The sequence below is a fragment of the Hippocampus bargibanti genome, linkage group LG17, assembly GCF_051943395.1.
Source record: "Hippocampus bargibanti isolate YZ-2025 linkage group LG17, ASM5194339v1, whole genome shotgun sequence".
In the NCBI taxonomy this organism is placed as follows: Eukaryota; Metazoa; Chordata; class Actinopteri; order Syngnathiformes; family Syngnathidae; genus Hippocampus; species Hippocampus bargibanti.
The window spans coordinates 2,750,001-2,764,587 of record NC_142750.1 but is presented as its reverse complement, the minus strand read 5'-3'; the positions used below and the strand labels follow the sequence as shown (position 1 = coordinate 2,764,587).

The following is a 14,587-nucleotide window of genomic DNA, read 5'->3' as shown; positions in this document are numbered from 1 at the left end:
GTACAGATGACGGCTGAAGAAACCTTCTCATCGAAGTAGTTTCCAAGCTTGTATTTAAACTTGGCGGCAACTTGTATGGTAATCTAAAAAAAAGTGATTAAGCACCATTAATGTCAACAATCTTAGCTATCTATTAGCTATGTATGAGCTAGCTAGCTTTCTATCTATTTGAGTTACTTCCGGGTTGAGTGAACACTGGCGCGTGTGGCTGCCGCTGCTCACCCACAGAAAAACTCATCCTGTGACTGTAAAGTGACCTTGAGAGTTTTGAAAGGCGCTTATAAATGAAATATATTGTATTATTATTATTATTATGAGTATTATTATTATTATTATTATTATTATTATTATTATTATTATGAGTATTTATTTCCTAGAAATGTGTGCAACAGGTGCTTTCTATTTCACATCAAACGTTAGGACAAAGTGCAAAAATCCGTGACTAAAACTAAAAAGTCAATTTGAAACATATTGTCAGGGAGGTCCAAAAAAATGAATATGACCTGATTATTATTATTATTATTATATTATATTATTTTCTTTCTTTCTCATTAAAATTAAAATACCTGACAGGTTAAGTCTGATTTGGGATTTTGGCAGCAAAGTACTGGATGGGTTTTTATGTTCTGTTATGTAGATGATGAGCCATTCTGAAATCGGGGGTGGGGGGTTGGGTTGGGGATATTGGCGGGGGGAAGCTTCCAGCGGACCTACGGCAGTCTCAGAATTGTGCTCTGGTCGTCACAACGCCACCTTTATTGCCGCCTCAGGCTTCTGCGCGCACCCAGCAGATTTAGAAAACTCATTAGAAAGCAAAACCGGGACCTTAAGAACCGCAATTTGGACCTCTTGCTAAAAAAAAAAGTATATTTCAAGAGGGTCGATGTGGGTGGGGTGTCACTTTAAACGGCGATGACAAGAAGAATGCTTTAATCACGCTGGATTGTTTGTTGGAACTTTGAGGACTAAAGCTTGCGCGCATCAATCCGTTGCACAGAAAAAAATGTTCAAAATATTCTTCAATGCGGATTAAATAAGTGCTTTTTGGACATCACGCACATTAAAAAAAAAACCCCGAGTGGCTCATCGACAGACTTTGGATAGCTGACAACGAGAAGACGAAGCTTGGTGCGCCTCTGAGGACCTCGCCGGGGAAAGAGCGAGCTGCCGCCACCGCCGCCGCCGCCGCCGCCGCCGCGCGCACCCTGCCGGCCGAGGACCGCGGGCCACCGGAGCCTCCATAAATGCTCGTCCCGTCGCAGAGGCTCCAGGCTGGCCAGCGAGATGAGCTCCACCGCGCAGCTGCTGCTCGCTTTACTTTACGCGACGTGCGTGCGACTCGGAGCGGCAGAGGTGAGTGCGAAGACGCCGTCGGGGAAACTTTTACGCCGGACGCGTCTTGAGGTGACCGAGAGTGGGTAGAACTGACACGACGCTTCTCCAAATCAACTTAACGACCGCATTTATTGTACATACAAGAAGTTTAGAAAAAAAGAAATGACCAAGTATGCCATGCTGTAGTTCAATGGAATATTTTGAATACTGTGATACCTCAGCTTACGAACTTAATTGGTTCCCAGAAAGTGTGTGTAAGGCAAAAAGTGTGTCTTCCAAACATTAATTTCCCATAGGAAACCATTAAAAATCAGTATAATTCGTTCCCAGGTCCCCATAAAACATAATCTTCTACTAAATAAGCCTTAAAACTACACAAAATATACCTTATTTTATGTATAATATATGTGCTATTGTATTGTAATTAAAGAAATAAACTGTACTTTATAATAAAGTCGTTTTATTTACATTTGTGATGGTCGTTGCCTTGTGATGATATCCCAGTGAAGTTGCCATGCTTTCTCAGCGATAATACCCTCACTCACACTGTCCCCTGCTAGCTGCTTTTCGTTAATCCAAATCAACAGTAGTTTTTCGACCTCTTCTATTGCCTGAGACCGTTGCTTAGACAACACAGAAACACCCTTAGCCACACGTAGCAATAGCACACTGGTACTGGGACGCTAAGTCATACAAACGCACATCTCGTTCGTGTTTTTCGATGATCTCCTTCTTCTGCTGGACCGTAATTTTGTTTTGTGTCCACTTCGTCTTCACACTAGCCTGTGGTGGGGTCTTTTTCAGTCCCATTTTAGCAAAAGTACTCCACTCGATAGCAAACCACGTCTGCACTCAAAGGGGGTTTGTTTGCCGAAAATTAGTTCGTATGCCAAGATTATATTCTCGTGAATTTAGTGTTCGTAAGGTGAAAGGTTTGTGAGCGAAAGCGTTCGTAAGCTGAGGTATCACTGTACTTTACTCAATTTTCTTATTTGGCTCTTTGAAATTACAATACAATACAATACAATACGATACAATACGATACAATACGATACGATACAGTACGATACAAAACAATACAATACAATACAATACAATACAATACAATATAGTGTTTTAACAACAGCTGAAGCTGGAACAAAGTATTAATATACGTAGTAATATAATATCAATATGCTCGACGCAAAATAAAGTGTGGGTGTGTCAACAAAGACCGTACCAAGCAAATCAAACGGGTGCCTCACTACGGTGAGGACCGACCCGAAAGTCGCAACAATAGCAACTACTGTACACGGCCCTATTCATCTCAAACATGTTTTACCTTCCTGTGCACGTGAGACCAAAGCATCCTGTCTTATTTTTACAACTCTTCGCGACATCCTCGGCGTGATCTATACGTACCCCCCCCCCCCTGGCGTCACATGACACGCGCAGAGTCAAGCGAACGGTCCACTTTGAGTCGTTTTTCTTTTAGCACTGTTTGGATAGCCAACGCTTAAGCGGCGTTGTGTGTTTTTTTGTGCTAAAAGTAGCATCGTTTATGACATTTGGAGTCCTTTACCTGGCTGCAGTCCAAACATGCGTTGATTTTATAATGAGTTTAGTGATGTCTGGAGGTGTCGATATGCGTTGTGTGGTGCATTCAAGAAGCTAATCGGGGCTTTTGGCTTTTCACCCAGAAGATGAAGTCGATGCACGTGCTATGCCCTTGAGCAATTATTATTACGACGCCGAGCAGGTGCTTTTGGGTTATACAGAAAATAACAACCCCCTGGATACTGTGGAAGGAACTTTTGTAAGAATAATAATAATTATAATACCTTTAATTTCTAAGCACCTTTCAAAAATCTCAAGGTCACTTTACAGTCACAGGATCAGTTTTTTTTTTGTGGGTAAGCAGCGGCAGCCATACGCGCCAGTGTGCACTCAATACGGAAGTCAATAGATAGAAAGCTAGCTAGCTAATAGATAGGCAATAGATAGCCAGCTAGACAGCTGGACAACTAGCCATATAACTAATAGATAGCCTGCCAGATAGCTAGCTAGCCGGCCAGTTAGCTAATAGGTAGCAAATAGATAGCTAATAGAAAACTAATAGGTAGCTAATAGGTAACAAACAGATAGCTAATAGAAAGCTAATAAAGAGCCAATAGATAGCAAGCTAGACAACTAGATATATAACTAACAGATAGCCAGCCAGATAGCTAGCTAGCAAATATATAGCTAATAGATAGCCTGGTAGACACCTGACATGACTCTGTGTCTTTGTGTTGTCATGTTCTTTGTTATTTAGTTTCTTTTGTGTGTTTTTTTTACTTCAAGATGGCGCCTCCTGTATTTTGTTTTTCTACTTCTTTCTTTCCTTTCATAACTTTGCCGCTGTGTTACTTCCAGGTAGAGTGAACACTGGCGCGAATGGCTGCCAGTGCTCACCCGCCAAAAAAAAAAGTTTTTATCCCGTGACTGTAAAGTGTCCTTGAGAGTTTTGAAAGGCGCTTAGAAATTATTATTATTATTATGATTATTATTATTCATTTTTGCACGTCTGGCAGTGAATGACTTAAAAAAAACTTCAAAAAAGACAAATGTGTACGCGCGCAAGAACAAATAGTTCAATAATTTGTTTCCTTCCAGAAGCGACTGCCGCAAAGGTGAAACGCATCATTCAGTCGATGATGGATGACTTGCACCCTCCCCCTCACATCAATCGTTCCATTTTATGGCTTCTGTAGGCAGTACATTTAAAAAGACAGCTCCATTTTGATGAACCGGCTCGTGGTTAAAGTAAAAAAAAAAAGACTTTGATGTATACAAAGTGGGAAATCCCACCGTTACACTTTGAACGCTGGAAATAAGTCCCGTTCAAACTTCAAACGTTCCCGTTGTCGTCCAAATGGCTTTGGGCAACACAGAGCGCTGTGTTGCCAACGAGGCTTTGAATGGGAAACTTGACAATTCCACCAAGACACCGCCGAAGAGAACGAACGCGTTGATTCGACTGTTTTTTTTTTTCATCAGAAAAAAAGTGTTAATTCCTAAATGATATGGGTCTGGAGTTATCTGATCTTGAAATGGGGCCGGCTGTACAAAATACAATACAATATGTACTTATTGATTTAAATAGTTATATAAGCTGGAATAAATCGCTAACATGGAAAAAAGGGAAATGCTGCCCCCTTGTGGAAAAGTAAAAAAACATTGCCAGAGGCCATGGCCAGCGCTTTATCGGCACACAAGCATGAATAAACAGAACCCAAACAAATTCGCGAATGGTGCTCTACGTCATATGTTCAATTCAGAAATAAATTTGAAAATGGCAATGAATGAGTAAAAAAAAAAAAAATATCACAATTGTCATTGTCACCGATTGTCATTGATACAAATGATCGGACTCGGGTTTTGAGTGTGTAACGTTGCCTGTGGACTTACCTATGTTACGTGATGGGCTGATGACCAGACTAGGGTGTACCCCGCCTGGTGTCCTAATGTCGTCTCAAATGGGCTCCACTTGTCTCCAAAAGCGTAATGAGCCAACGCCCTAGAGGAAATGGATTGACAGCTATCAATCATGATATTAATTAATATATATTGAATTGTATTGTATTCAACAAAATAAACACGTCACATACATCACACTCATTTCCGTTTGTGAACAATCACACGTGCGGCGCCGCACGCCCGCTTATACGGTTAACCCCCCCCCCCCCACCACACTATGTAATTAGGTACGATTAGATGTTCCTGCTGCCCCCACCGGACCCCCCACGGACGTACCTGGCATTCCTCAATATGTGCTCAGAGAGGCAAATCGCATTAAGGGTCTCAATTAAGATGTCGGAAAGAACTCAGGGGGGGGGGGGGGTTTGTTTGTGTTTATTTTTTTGTGGTGCCATGTCAATATCATCAATCGCTTTAGGTCATTTCGAATCAATGACGTTTGTTTTTTTTTAACCTGAAGTTGAGCAGTGATGTGGGGTTTCCCTACAGAGAAAGAGAGTGAAGCCATTTTCTCAAAAAGAAAATGGCTGCCGACATTTTTTTATCCTCTATTCCCCGCCCCCAGTCTCCGGTTAAAGCCACGTGATTGGTCAAGAACGCATCAGTGAGGGGAGGTGGTTTACACATTAAAGAGACAGACCGACAACAGAGAGAGAGTGACAAAATGGATTTCAACTTTGACAGTTCAAAGGCAGAGTGTAGACTGCAAGGTTAAAATTCCCATCAATCAGGCTCCACAAATAACCCACACAAGCCATTTGTACACCTGATGCAAAAAGCTATCAAAGTCAAAGTGAGCTTTATTGTCAAATATGCTGTTATGCATGACATACAACCCAGATAAACAGAACACAATTGATGAGGAACTAGGTAAAATTATCGCAGAGAAAGTACCTACAAGGGATCATTCCTCAAGATGGTGAAAGAAAAAGGTTATGTTCCTCATCAAGTGTTTAATGCTGATGAAACCGACCACTCCATTCCATCAAGCCATCGATGACCATAACAAAGGTAAATAAAACAACTTTATTATACAGTACAGTTAATTTCTTTAATTATAATACCATAGCGCATTTATTATACATAAAATAAGGTATACTTTGTGTAGTTTTAAGGCTTAGAAAATTAGAAAATTATGTTTTATGGAGACCTGGGAACAGATTATTCTCATTTTAATGGTTTCCTACGGGAAATTAATTTTTGGGATACACACTTTTCACCGTACACACTCTGTCTGGGAACCAATTAAGTTCGTAAACCAAGGTATCACTGTAGTTGGATAAATGGCTTGTGTATATTTTCCCAAATAAAAGCTTTTACCAAGTCTCGAAATCCATTTGCAAGCTTTAAAAAACATTTCATGACAGAAGGCAGGGCTGTGAAAAAAAAAAGGTGGCCGGTGTCCTATAATTAACATCGGACACAATTACCCGAGCGAGCAGGTTGGCTCTGTTAGCCAGGAAAGGAAATAATGAGGACTCCCTCTGGGCCATCTGCAGCTCCACAACGGAGATGTAGAGCGGAATGACTGCAGTCATTTCCCGCCTTGACCGTTGGAGACTCCGAAAGGGCAACTCACGATGCAGGAAATGGCGTTTTCAAAAGTATGGCTGCGCTAGAAAGTCCCCCGTACGTACGCCCGGATGGTGCTTCCTTTGGTTAAAACTTGAATCGTAAAAAGGACTAATAATAATAATAATAATAAAAACTCGATATTCTGTGGGCCCTGGAATTGGATTGTCAATGACAAAAACCGTGGCACTGGGGTGGACACATTTTTGCATGTTTGGCAGTGAATGAGTTAAAGGCACTACTAGTAGTTTTTTTAGGAGTTACTGTTTAGGGAGTTACTGCAATGGCGACGGGTCAAGAAGCTGTTAAAATATCTGCTGGATTTGGTGCGTATGGATAAGAAGGGACTCACTTGGTGGTCGTAAATCGAGCTGGTAATCCTTGATATCAATTTAGAATACAGGTAACATCCGACTTACGACGGAGTTCCGTTCCGACCAAACGGTCGTAAGTCGAAATGGTCGTAAGTCAAAATCCATTCAAAATGTTGAATAAAGACTCAGAGGCTAAATGTTTGCGAATCATGTAGCCTCTGAGTCTTACGACCGAGTTCCTTTCCGACCAAACGGTCGTAAGTCAAAATGGTCGTAAGTCAAAATGTTGAATCGAGACTCAGAGGCTAAATGTTTGCGAATCATGTAGCCTCTGAGTCTTACGACCGAGTTCCTTTCTGACCAAACGGTCGTAAGTCAAAATGGTCGTAATTCAAAATGTTGAATCGAGACTCAGAGGCTAAATGTTTGCGAGTCATGCAACGACACATCGAATGAAGCGCATCCTGGCAGTTGCGAGCAAGTGACCCGACCTCATGTCCGATATTCTCCTTGTTGACATGCGCCGGCCCGCCTCCCCTTCTCCTCTCTTCTTTTCTCGGGATCACTCCATCCCCCACTTCCTGGCTCCTTCCTGACTCCTTTGACCTCTAAATGTTAGCAGATGAGAAGACACAACGCCAATAGTCATTCACCCGGGCTCTTAGTGACCATTGTGTGTCTGCTTTGGTTAATACTCAAACCCCCCCCCCCCCCCCCCATTCCTTCACCATCTCCACCACCCGTCGCCCTCTAATGACTTTGGGGGGTTAAAGACACAATCGGATCCTGATCACAGTGTGGCGTGTTGCCCACATTTCATTCAATATGGATGATACAAGGAGTGTTATTTTATGTTTAACTTGTGTAGGGGGGTGAGGATTGGATGACATCAAAACGTGACACCTCTTTCATATGCATATACATATTCATTTTTCTTCACAGTTTATACACCATCTGAAAAATAATATATATTTTTTTTTGAATAGTGATTAAAAGTACCGTATTTTCCGGTGTATAAGGTGCAACCAAAAGCCTTGATAAAACTAATTTTCACCTGAAAAAAATATTTGTTTAATAATAATAATAATAATAATAATAATAATAATAATAATAATAATAATAATACATTTTAATTTCTAAGCGCCTTTCAAAACTCTCAAGAACACTTAAGTCACGGGAACTTTTTTTTGCCATTCGCGCCAGCGTTCACGCTACCTGGAAGTAACACAGCAGAAAAGTTATGAAAAGAAGTGGAAAGGAAAGAAAGAAGTAGAAAAACAAAATACAGGAGCTGCTGGAAAGTCAGCCACTCTTGCGGCGCCATCTTGAAGTCAAAAAACAAACTAAAAAACTAAATAACAAATAATATGACAACACAGACCTGTACAGTCATTCATTCTTCAGCACTTCCTGTACCCTCTTTGTGACATGAAGCAGTTCTAGATGAAAGAGGAGAGGATCCAAGGATCCTTTTCAGCAGTGGATCAGGGACGTCATGGTGGAATGTGCACGTCTACTACAAGCTAAATGTTGAAAGCAAACACGCAGCTGTAACATCTATTGACGAAAAGAGATTGTCTCACATCTCATGTAAATCCGCTTCAATTCCAAGCCGCGACAGTCCATGAATAATTCCAAATTGCATCCATTGACGAAAAGAAATTGCTAAATGTTGAATGTTTGGGTGTCTGTTCAGGGGGATCCACTTCCTGCAGCCCTGGTGGAGCTGGTTAGGAACAGTCCCATCTCCTCCATCGAGGACCTTCAGCTGCTTCTGCTCACTGATTCCGTAGGTAAAGAGCTCGTTTTAACTCAAGCAATAAGTTAGCGTGATAAGTACGCATTTGGGAAGCGCTAGCGCTCAATTATTTGGGACGTTAGCATTAATCACAGGTTTCTGTTTGCTGCTTTTGTCTCAGATGAGGAGGAGCGAAATGGAGGTCACAGGCTACCAAGGAGTTTGGGTAAGTATCTCGCCTCACCACCATTTTTTTTCAAAAGCAAATGTCACTTGTGAAGGATTGCTTTGGTTGTGTTTCATTGTGACCGGTTTGCTTCCGCGTGCAATTTCCCGTCTGTATGAAAAGAGCATGACGTCACAAAAATATTGAAACAAAATAAAATGAACCAAACCCTTGCTATTCATTCCACGTATCCTACTCAGAATTTGTCTGTCTATTTCCTCAGTGGCTCAGCCAGCCCAGCAGGCTGTTTGTAAAGTTCGTACGGAGGTGGTGGAGGTCACCCGAGCAATGCTCGACCGAAGCAATGCTAACTTCCTGCTGTGGCCGCCGTGCGTCGAAGTGCAACGCTGCTCCGGTTGCTGTAACACCAAAAGCCTGCAGTGCGTTGCCGTCGTCACGCACACCAGATACCTGCAGGCGAGCCTACACTGCGTACTTGGATCGCAAACGTCCAAGGCGAAAGGCTATTCGGGCTAAATAAAGCGTCTGTAACTTCTGTAGGTCATGAAGATCGAATACGTCAATAAAAGACCCACGTACGCTAAAGCGGTGGTGTCGGTGACGGACCACGTGGAATGCCGATGTCAGCCGGCTCCTCAGCAGCCGACGTCCAAGAGAAAATCTTCTCGCCGCCATCACGGTCATAAGGACCAACATCGCAACCAGACACTCGGTCAAGGACGTGGTCAGGTACAGTGATACCTCGGTTTACGAACCCCTTGGCTTACAAACTTTTCGGTTTATGAACGTTAAATGTATGAAAATGTAACCTTGGCATACAAACTATTTTTCGGGATACACACAGAGCCCCACAATAAGTGATGTGTTTCGTTCTCCAGTGAAATTTGGACTTGTTTCAACTTTGATAGTTCAAAGGCAGAGTGTAGACTGCAAGGTTAAAATATCCCATCAATCAGGCTCCACAAATAACGCGCACAAGCCATCTGTACACTTGATGCAAAAAGCTATCAACCCAGCTAAAAAGAACATAATTGATGAGGAACTAGGTAAAATTATCGCAGAGAAAGCACCTACAAGGGCTAATTCCTCAAGATGGTGAAAGAAGAAGGCTACGTTCCTCATCAAGTGTTTAACGCTAACGATGAAGACGGCCACTCCATTCCATCAAGCCATCAACGACCATCACAAAGGTAAATAAAACGACTTTATTATCCAGTACAGTTTATAATACCGTAGCACAATTATTGGACATAAAAATGTATATTTTGTGTAGTTTTAAGGCTTAGAAAATAAGAAAGTAGAAAATTATGTTTTATGGGGACCTGGGAACGGATTATTCTCATTTTAATAGTTTCCTATGGGAAATTAATTTTTTGGCATACACACTTTTTGCCTTACACTCTGTCTGGGAACCAATTAAGTTCGTAAGCCAAGGTATCACTCTCTGTTTAAAATCATTCACGCAAGCTACTCAGTACCTAATTACTGAATTTTTCAGATCAAGGTGAAACTGCATACCAAGGATGAGCTCCATCAGTGGGATGAACTGAAGCAGAATCAAGGTTCCTTCCTGGTAGACCTCCTGGAGCAGCACTGGAGTCCCAGAGGAGACACCTTCAATCAGCCCAATGAAGGCTACAGTCTGGCCGGCGCGGAAACGTCGCTACCTGAAGCGGACGTTGTCGTCGGCTCGCACTGGACACTTAACTCCACCGGCGTCCGTGAGACTAAAACCCAAAAGGACAATAAAGAGACCAAAGAATTGATACCAAAAGGAAACTCTTCTCAGGCTTTGGTGGATCATGTTGGCATCAATAAAACGTTACAAGACGGTAAAGGGCTGACCAGTACCGTGGAAGTCGTCATCGAGGGTCCGAAAGGTGGGGATGAAGGGACCCAGATACACAGTCCGTCTTGGGTGGAAGACAAAGCTCCAATTCCAAAGTCTCAAGTCAAGTCAAACCCGATGGACGAAACCGTCGGCAGGTTTGGGAGTAAATTCAGACCTACCAAAGAACCCAATCCAGACCATCCTCGTGAAGAGACCAGGTGGAGAGGCAACAAGACTCCGGAGGAGGGGAAAAGTCTCCAGATTGCTGAGAAAAGATTAGAGGAGGAAAGGAAAGAACTGATACTACTACACAAGAGGTTGGACCAAGAGAAGGAGATACTCAAACAACAGCAAAAGAAACGAGAGGAGGAGCAACACCACCTGCGGAGTCGACATCGTTATCTGCCAACTACGACAACTTGCCCGGGTAAAACATGTTCAAAACTGTGTCCTCTCCAGTGCCAGGGTTTTTGTCATTGTCACTCGAATTCCAGGACCCACAGAATATTAAGTTTAAGGGTTTAAGGACTACATCAACATTCAATGCAGCGTTAGAAACCTCAGACTCTCTTCTTTCATCAGGAAAAAAAAAATAGTTAATTCCTAAATTATATGGGTTTGGAGTTATCTGAGCTTGAAATGAGGGCAGCTGTACAAAATACAATAATAATAATAATAATAATAATCATCATCATCCATTTCTAAGCGCCTTTCAAAACTCTCAAGGTCACTTTACAATTACAGGATATTTTTTTCTGTGGGTGAGCAGTGGCAGCAACACGCGCCGCGCCAGCGTTCACTCAACCCGGAAGTAACATAACGTAAAATTTTAAGGCTTATTTAGTCGAAAATGATGTTTTATGGGAACCTAGGAACGGATTATTCTCATTTTGAATGATTTCTTATGGGAAAGAAATGTTTGGCAGACGAACTTTTGGCCTTACACACACTTTCTGGGAACCAATTAAGTTTGTAAACTGAGGTATCACAGTTTATTTCTTTAATTACAATAGCACATTTATTATTCATAAAATAAGGTCTATTTAGTCTCGTTTTAAGGCTTATTTAGTAGACAATGATGTTTTATGGGGACGTGGGAACGGATTATTCTCATTTTAATAGTTTCTTATGGGAAATAAATATTTGGAAGACACACTTTCTGGGAACCACAATACAACACATATAGTACATATTGGTTTATATAGCGCTTTAACAACAGCTGAAGCTGTAACAAAGCGCTAACATGGACAAAAGGCAAATGCTGCCCCCTCGTGGAAGGGAAAAAAAAACATTGCCAGAGGTCTGACCAGCGCTTTTAAAATTGTGACTCACCTCCTGTCCCACAGAGACGACAACCGCGGCCACCAATCAGCAACCGTCAGCTCCGGCGCGTCCCAGACCTCCAGCGCATCCGAGAAGAAGGATGAGGAAGAATCGAAAACGGATTAGCAAGGCAGCTATGAGAGCAATGCTAATGTGATGCGTTAAGACAATTCCAGGTGAGTTGAAATATAACTATAGCGTTATATTTGGGTCAGAGAGTTAATGGCGACAGGGGAAGAAGCTGTTTAAATGTCGGCTGGATTTGGTGCGCATGGATCGGTAGCACTCGGGGTAAAAGGTAGTGGGCAGGGTGCGGAGGGTCTAATATGATTTTTTTCCATGCCCTTGTCTCGCTTTTTGCAGTGTGCAAGTCCTCGAGAGTGGGTAGGGCGGTGCCGATAATTTTTTTGCGCGCCGTCCTAACAGTCCTTTGAAGACGTATTTTGTCCATTTTTTGTGGCGGCCCCGAACCAAACCGTGATGGAAAAACACAGGATTGAATCGATGACTTACTTATCTGGCTGGCTATCTATTAGTTATATATCTAGCATTCCATCTATTGGCTATCTATTAGCTATCTATTTGCTATTTATTAGCTAACTGTCTGGCTAGCTAGCTATCTGGCTGGCTATCTATTGGTTATACAGCTAGCTGTCTAGCTATTAGCTGTCTATTAGCTATCCATTTGCTATCTATCAGCTAACTGTCTAGTTAGCTAGCTATCTGGCTGGCTATCTATTAGTTATATAGCTAGCTGTCTAGCTGACTATCGATTAGCTATCTATCAGCTATCTATTAGCTGTCTATCTATTTGGTATCTATTAACTAACTGTCTGGCAAGCTAGCTATCTGGCTGGCTATCTATTAGTTGTATAGCTAGCTGTCTATGTACTGGATATCTATTAGCCTTCTATTAGATATCTATGAGCTGTCTATCTATTTGCTATCTATTAGCTAACTGTCTGGCTAGCTAGCTATTTGGCTGGCTATCTATAAGTTATATAGCTAGCTGTCCAGCTGGCTCTCTATTGGCTTTCTATTAGCTATCTATTAGCTGTCTATTAGCTATCACTTCCGGGTCGAATGAACGCTGGCGCTGCTCACCTGCAGAAAAAAATATTCTGTGACTGTAAAGTGTCCTTGACAGTTTTGAAAGGCACTTATAATTGAAATATTATTATTATTATTATTATTATTATTATTGATTATATATCATATTTTGCTGTCAATCCTAGGGACACAAGGTGAACTTGGCAGATGGCTCATCACATGTTCAACCAACTCCTCAGTGACCGTTAGAGGAAGCCATAATCAGATCTGGATTGGAAGGAACAGAAAAAAAAACACTAAATGAGACTTTTTAGTAACAAGTGGAAATGGGCATCCAAAGACTTGCTCAAAATGGCTGCCATATTTCACAACTGGCAAAGCAGTGCAACTTCGACATGGGAAGACAAATCGTACTTACAGTATATGTCGACATTCAAGGATGGCATTTAACGAGAAAGTCTGTTTCCGAGAGACTGTTGTACCAAAAGCGGAGTGAGTGATACTGTCGAAGGAAAAGGAAAGTTGACACAGGTAACATTGAATTTATATAGGGCCGGAACTACCAGCGCAACCTTAGTGCGATGATGAAGCTTTTCGGATGAGGAGTGAAACATCCGATACCTTCAAAGAAATACAGATGACGGCTGAAGAAACCTTTTCATCGATGGACCATTCCTGTACGACGAGAGCTTACAAAGACATAACGTCGAATTGCCAGGAAAAAAACCCGAAAAGATCGAATTCCCTTGAACTCATCGCGAACACTGGAATTTAAGCGGAAATGTGATTTACGTGACAACCAAAGCGAACGCGCACCTGTGGCCTTTCTGCTTCCTTCCATTTATTTATTTATAACAACTACCGTATTTTCCGGTGTATAAGGTTCACCGGAGTATCAGGCACACCACCAATAAATGGTGTATTTTCAATTATTTTGCATATATAAGGCGCACCGGAGTATAGCGCACCTTTAATGAATTAAAAAAGTTTTCCAAATATAATATATAAACATAGTGATACATTGGCTTACGAACTTAATTGGTTCCCAGACAGAGTGTCTAAGGCGAAAAGTATGTATCCCAAAAAATAATTTCCAATAGGAAACCATTAAAATGAGAATAATCCGTTCCCAGGTCCCCATAAAACATAATGTTCTACTTTCTAATTTTCTAAGCCTTAAAACTACACACAATATACCTTATTTTATGTATAATAAATGCGGTATGGTATTATAATTAAAGAAATAAACTACGGTATAATAAAGTCATTTTATTATAACATATACATATAAGGCGCACCGGCGTATAAAGCGCCGGGTCATCTTTTGAAAGAAAATCAAGGCTTTCGGGTGCGCCTTATACACGGGAAAATACGGTACTACTAAGGGATAACCATCATTGTCAGTATCGAAAACAGTTTTATAACAGTTATGTAACAAGGTCATGCAAATCAGGGTTCTAATTCAACAGTGTCTGTTACTTAAAAAAAAAAAAAGTATTATTAGTGTGATTTTTTTTTTTTTTTTTTTTTTTTTACAAAAGGTCCAACCTTCAATGTGTTGTTTTGTTGAATTTGTATGTCAAGTGTGTGTTTGTTTTGTGAGTGTTTTGGGTTCTATTACGTCAGCACTTGACGGCCATCCTCATATCTCAAAAACGTCCCTCATCTACTGGTGATTTTTTTTTTTATATTAATTTTATATTTTTTTTTTTTAATCAATCATGTGACTTCGCTAACAC

At 41.3% G+C, this 14,587-nt stretch overlaps 1 protein-coding gene and 1 long non-coding RNA gene across 3 annotated transcripts; one reads left to right on the top strand and one right to left on the bottom strand.

The window, feature by feature from the left end:
• The first annotated feature begins 702 nt into the window (after nt 1-702).
• pdgfbb (platelet derived growth factor subunit Bb) lies at nt 703-14,379 on the top strand. Its single transcript, XM_089019458.1, has 8 exons — nt 703-1,353; nt 8,416-8,512; nt 8,639-8,683; nt 8,907-9,100; nt 9,185-9,373; nt 10,143-10,902; nt 11,822-11,974; nt 13,034-14,379. The coding sequence occupies exons 1-7, from the start codon at nt 1,285-1,287 to the stop codon at nt 11,953-11,955; spliced, it is 1,488 nt and encodes a 495-aa protein (XP_088875584.1). The 5' UTR covers nt 703-1,284; the 3' UTR covers nt 11,956-11,974; nt 13,034-14,379.
• Nucleotides 3,900-10,630, bottom strand: LOC148885216 (uncharacterized). 2 transcript variants are annotated; one of them, XR_016118140.1, is made up of 6 exons: nt 10,496-10,630; nt 10,312-10,371; nt 10,163-10,237; nt 7,211-7,327; nt 4,765-4,873; nt 3,900-4,333 (listed from the first exon to the last, which is right to left on the bottom strand). It is a non-coding gene; the product is annotated as an uncharacterized LOC148885216 (long non-coding RNA). The 2 variants fall into 2 exon arrangements; XR_016118139.1 differs by lacking the exon at nt 3,900-4,333 and having other exon boundaries at nt 4,363-4,873.
• Nucleotides 14,380-14,587: the final 208 nt, after the last annotated feature.

Coding starts and splice junctions, on each gene's coding strand:
- pdgfbb (XM_089019458.1), top strand. CDS start 1,285: ATGAGCTCCACCGCGCAGCTGCTGCTCGCTTTACTTTACGCGACGTGC. Junction 8,513..8,638: donor TCTGCTCACTGATTCCGTAG/GTAAAGAGCTCG, acceptor CTTTTGTCTCAG/ATGAGGAGGAGCGAAATGGA. Junction 9,374..10,142: donor TCGGTCAAGGACGTGGTCAG/GTACAGTGATAC, acceptor TGAATTTTTCAG/ATCAAGGTGAAACTGCATAC.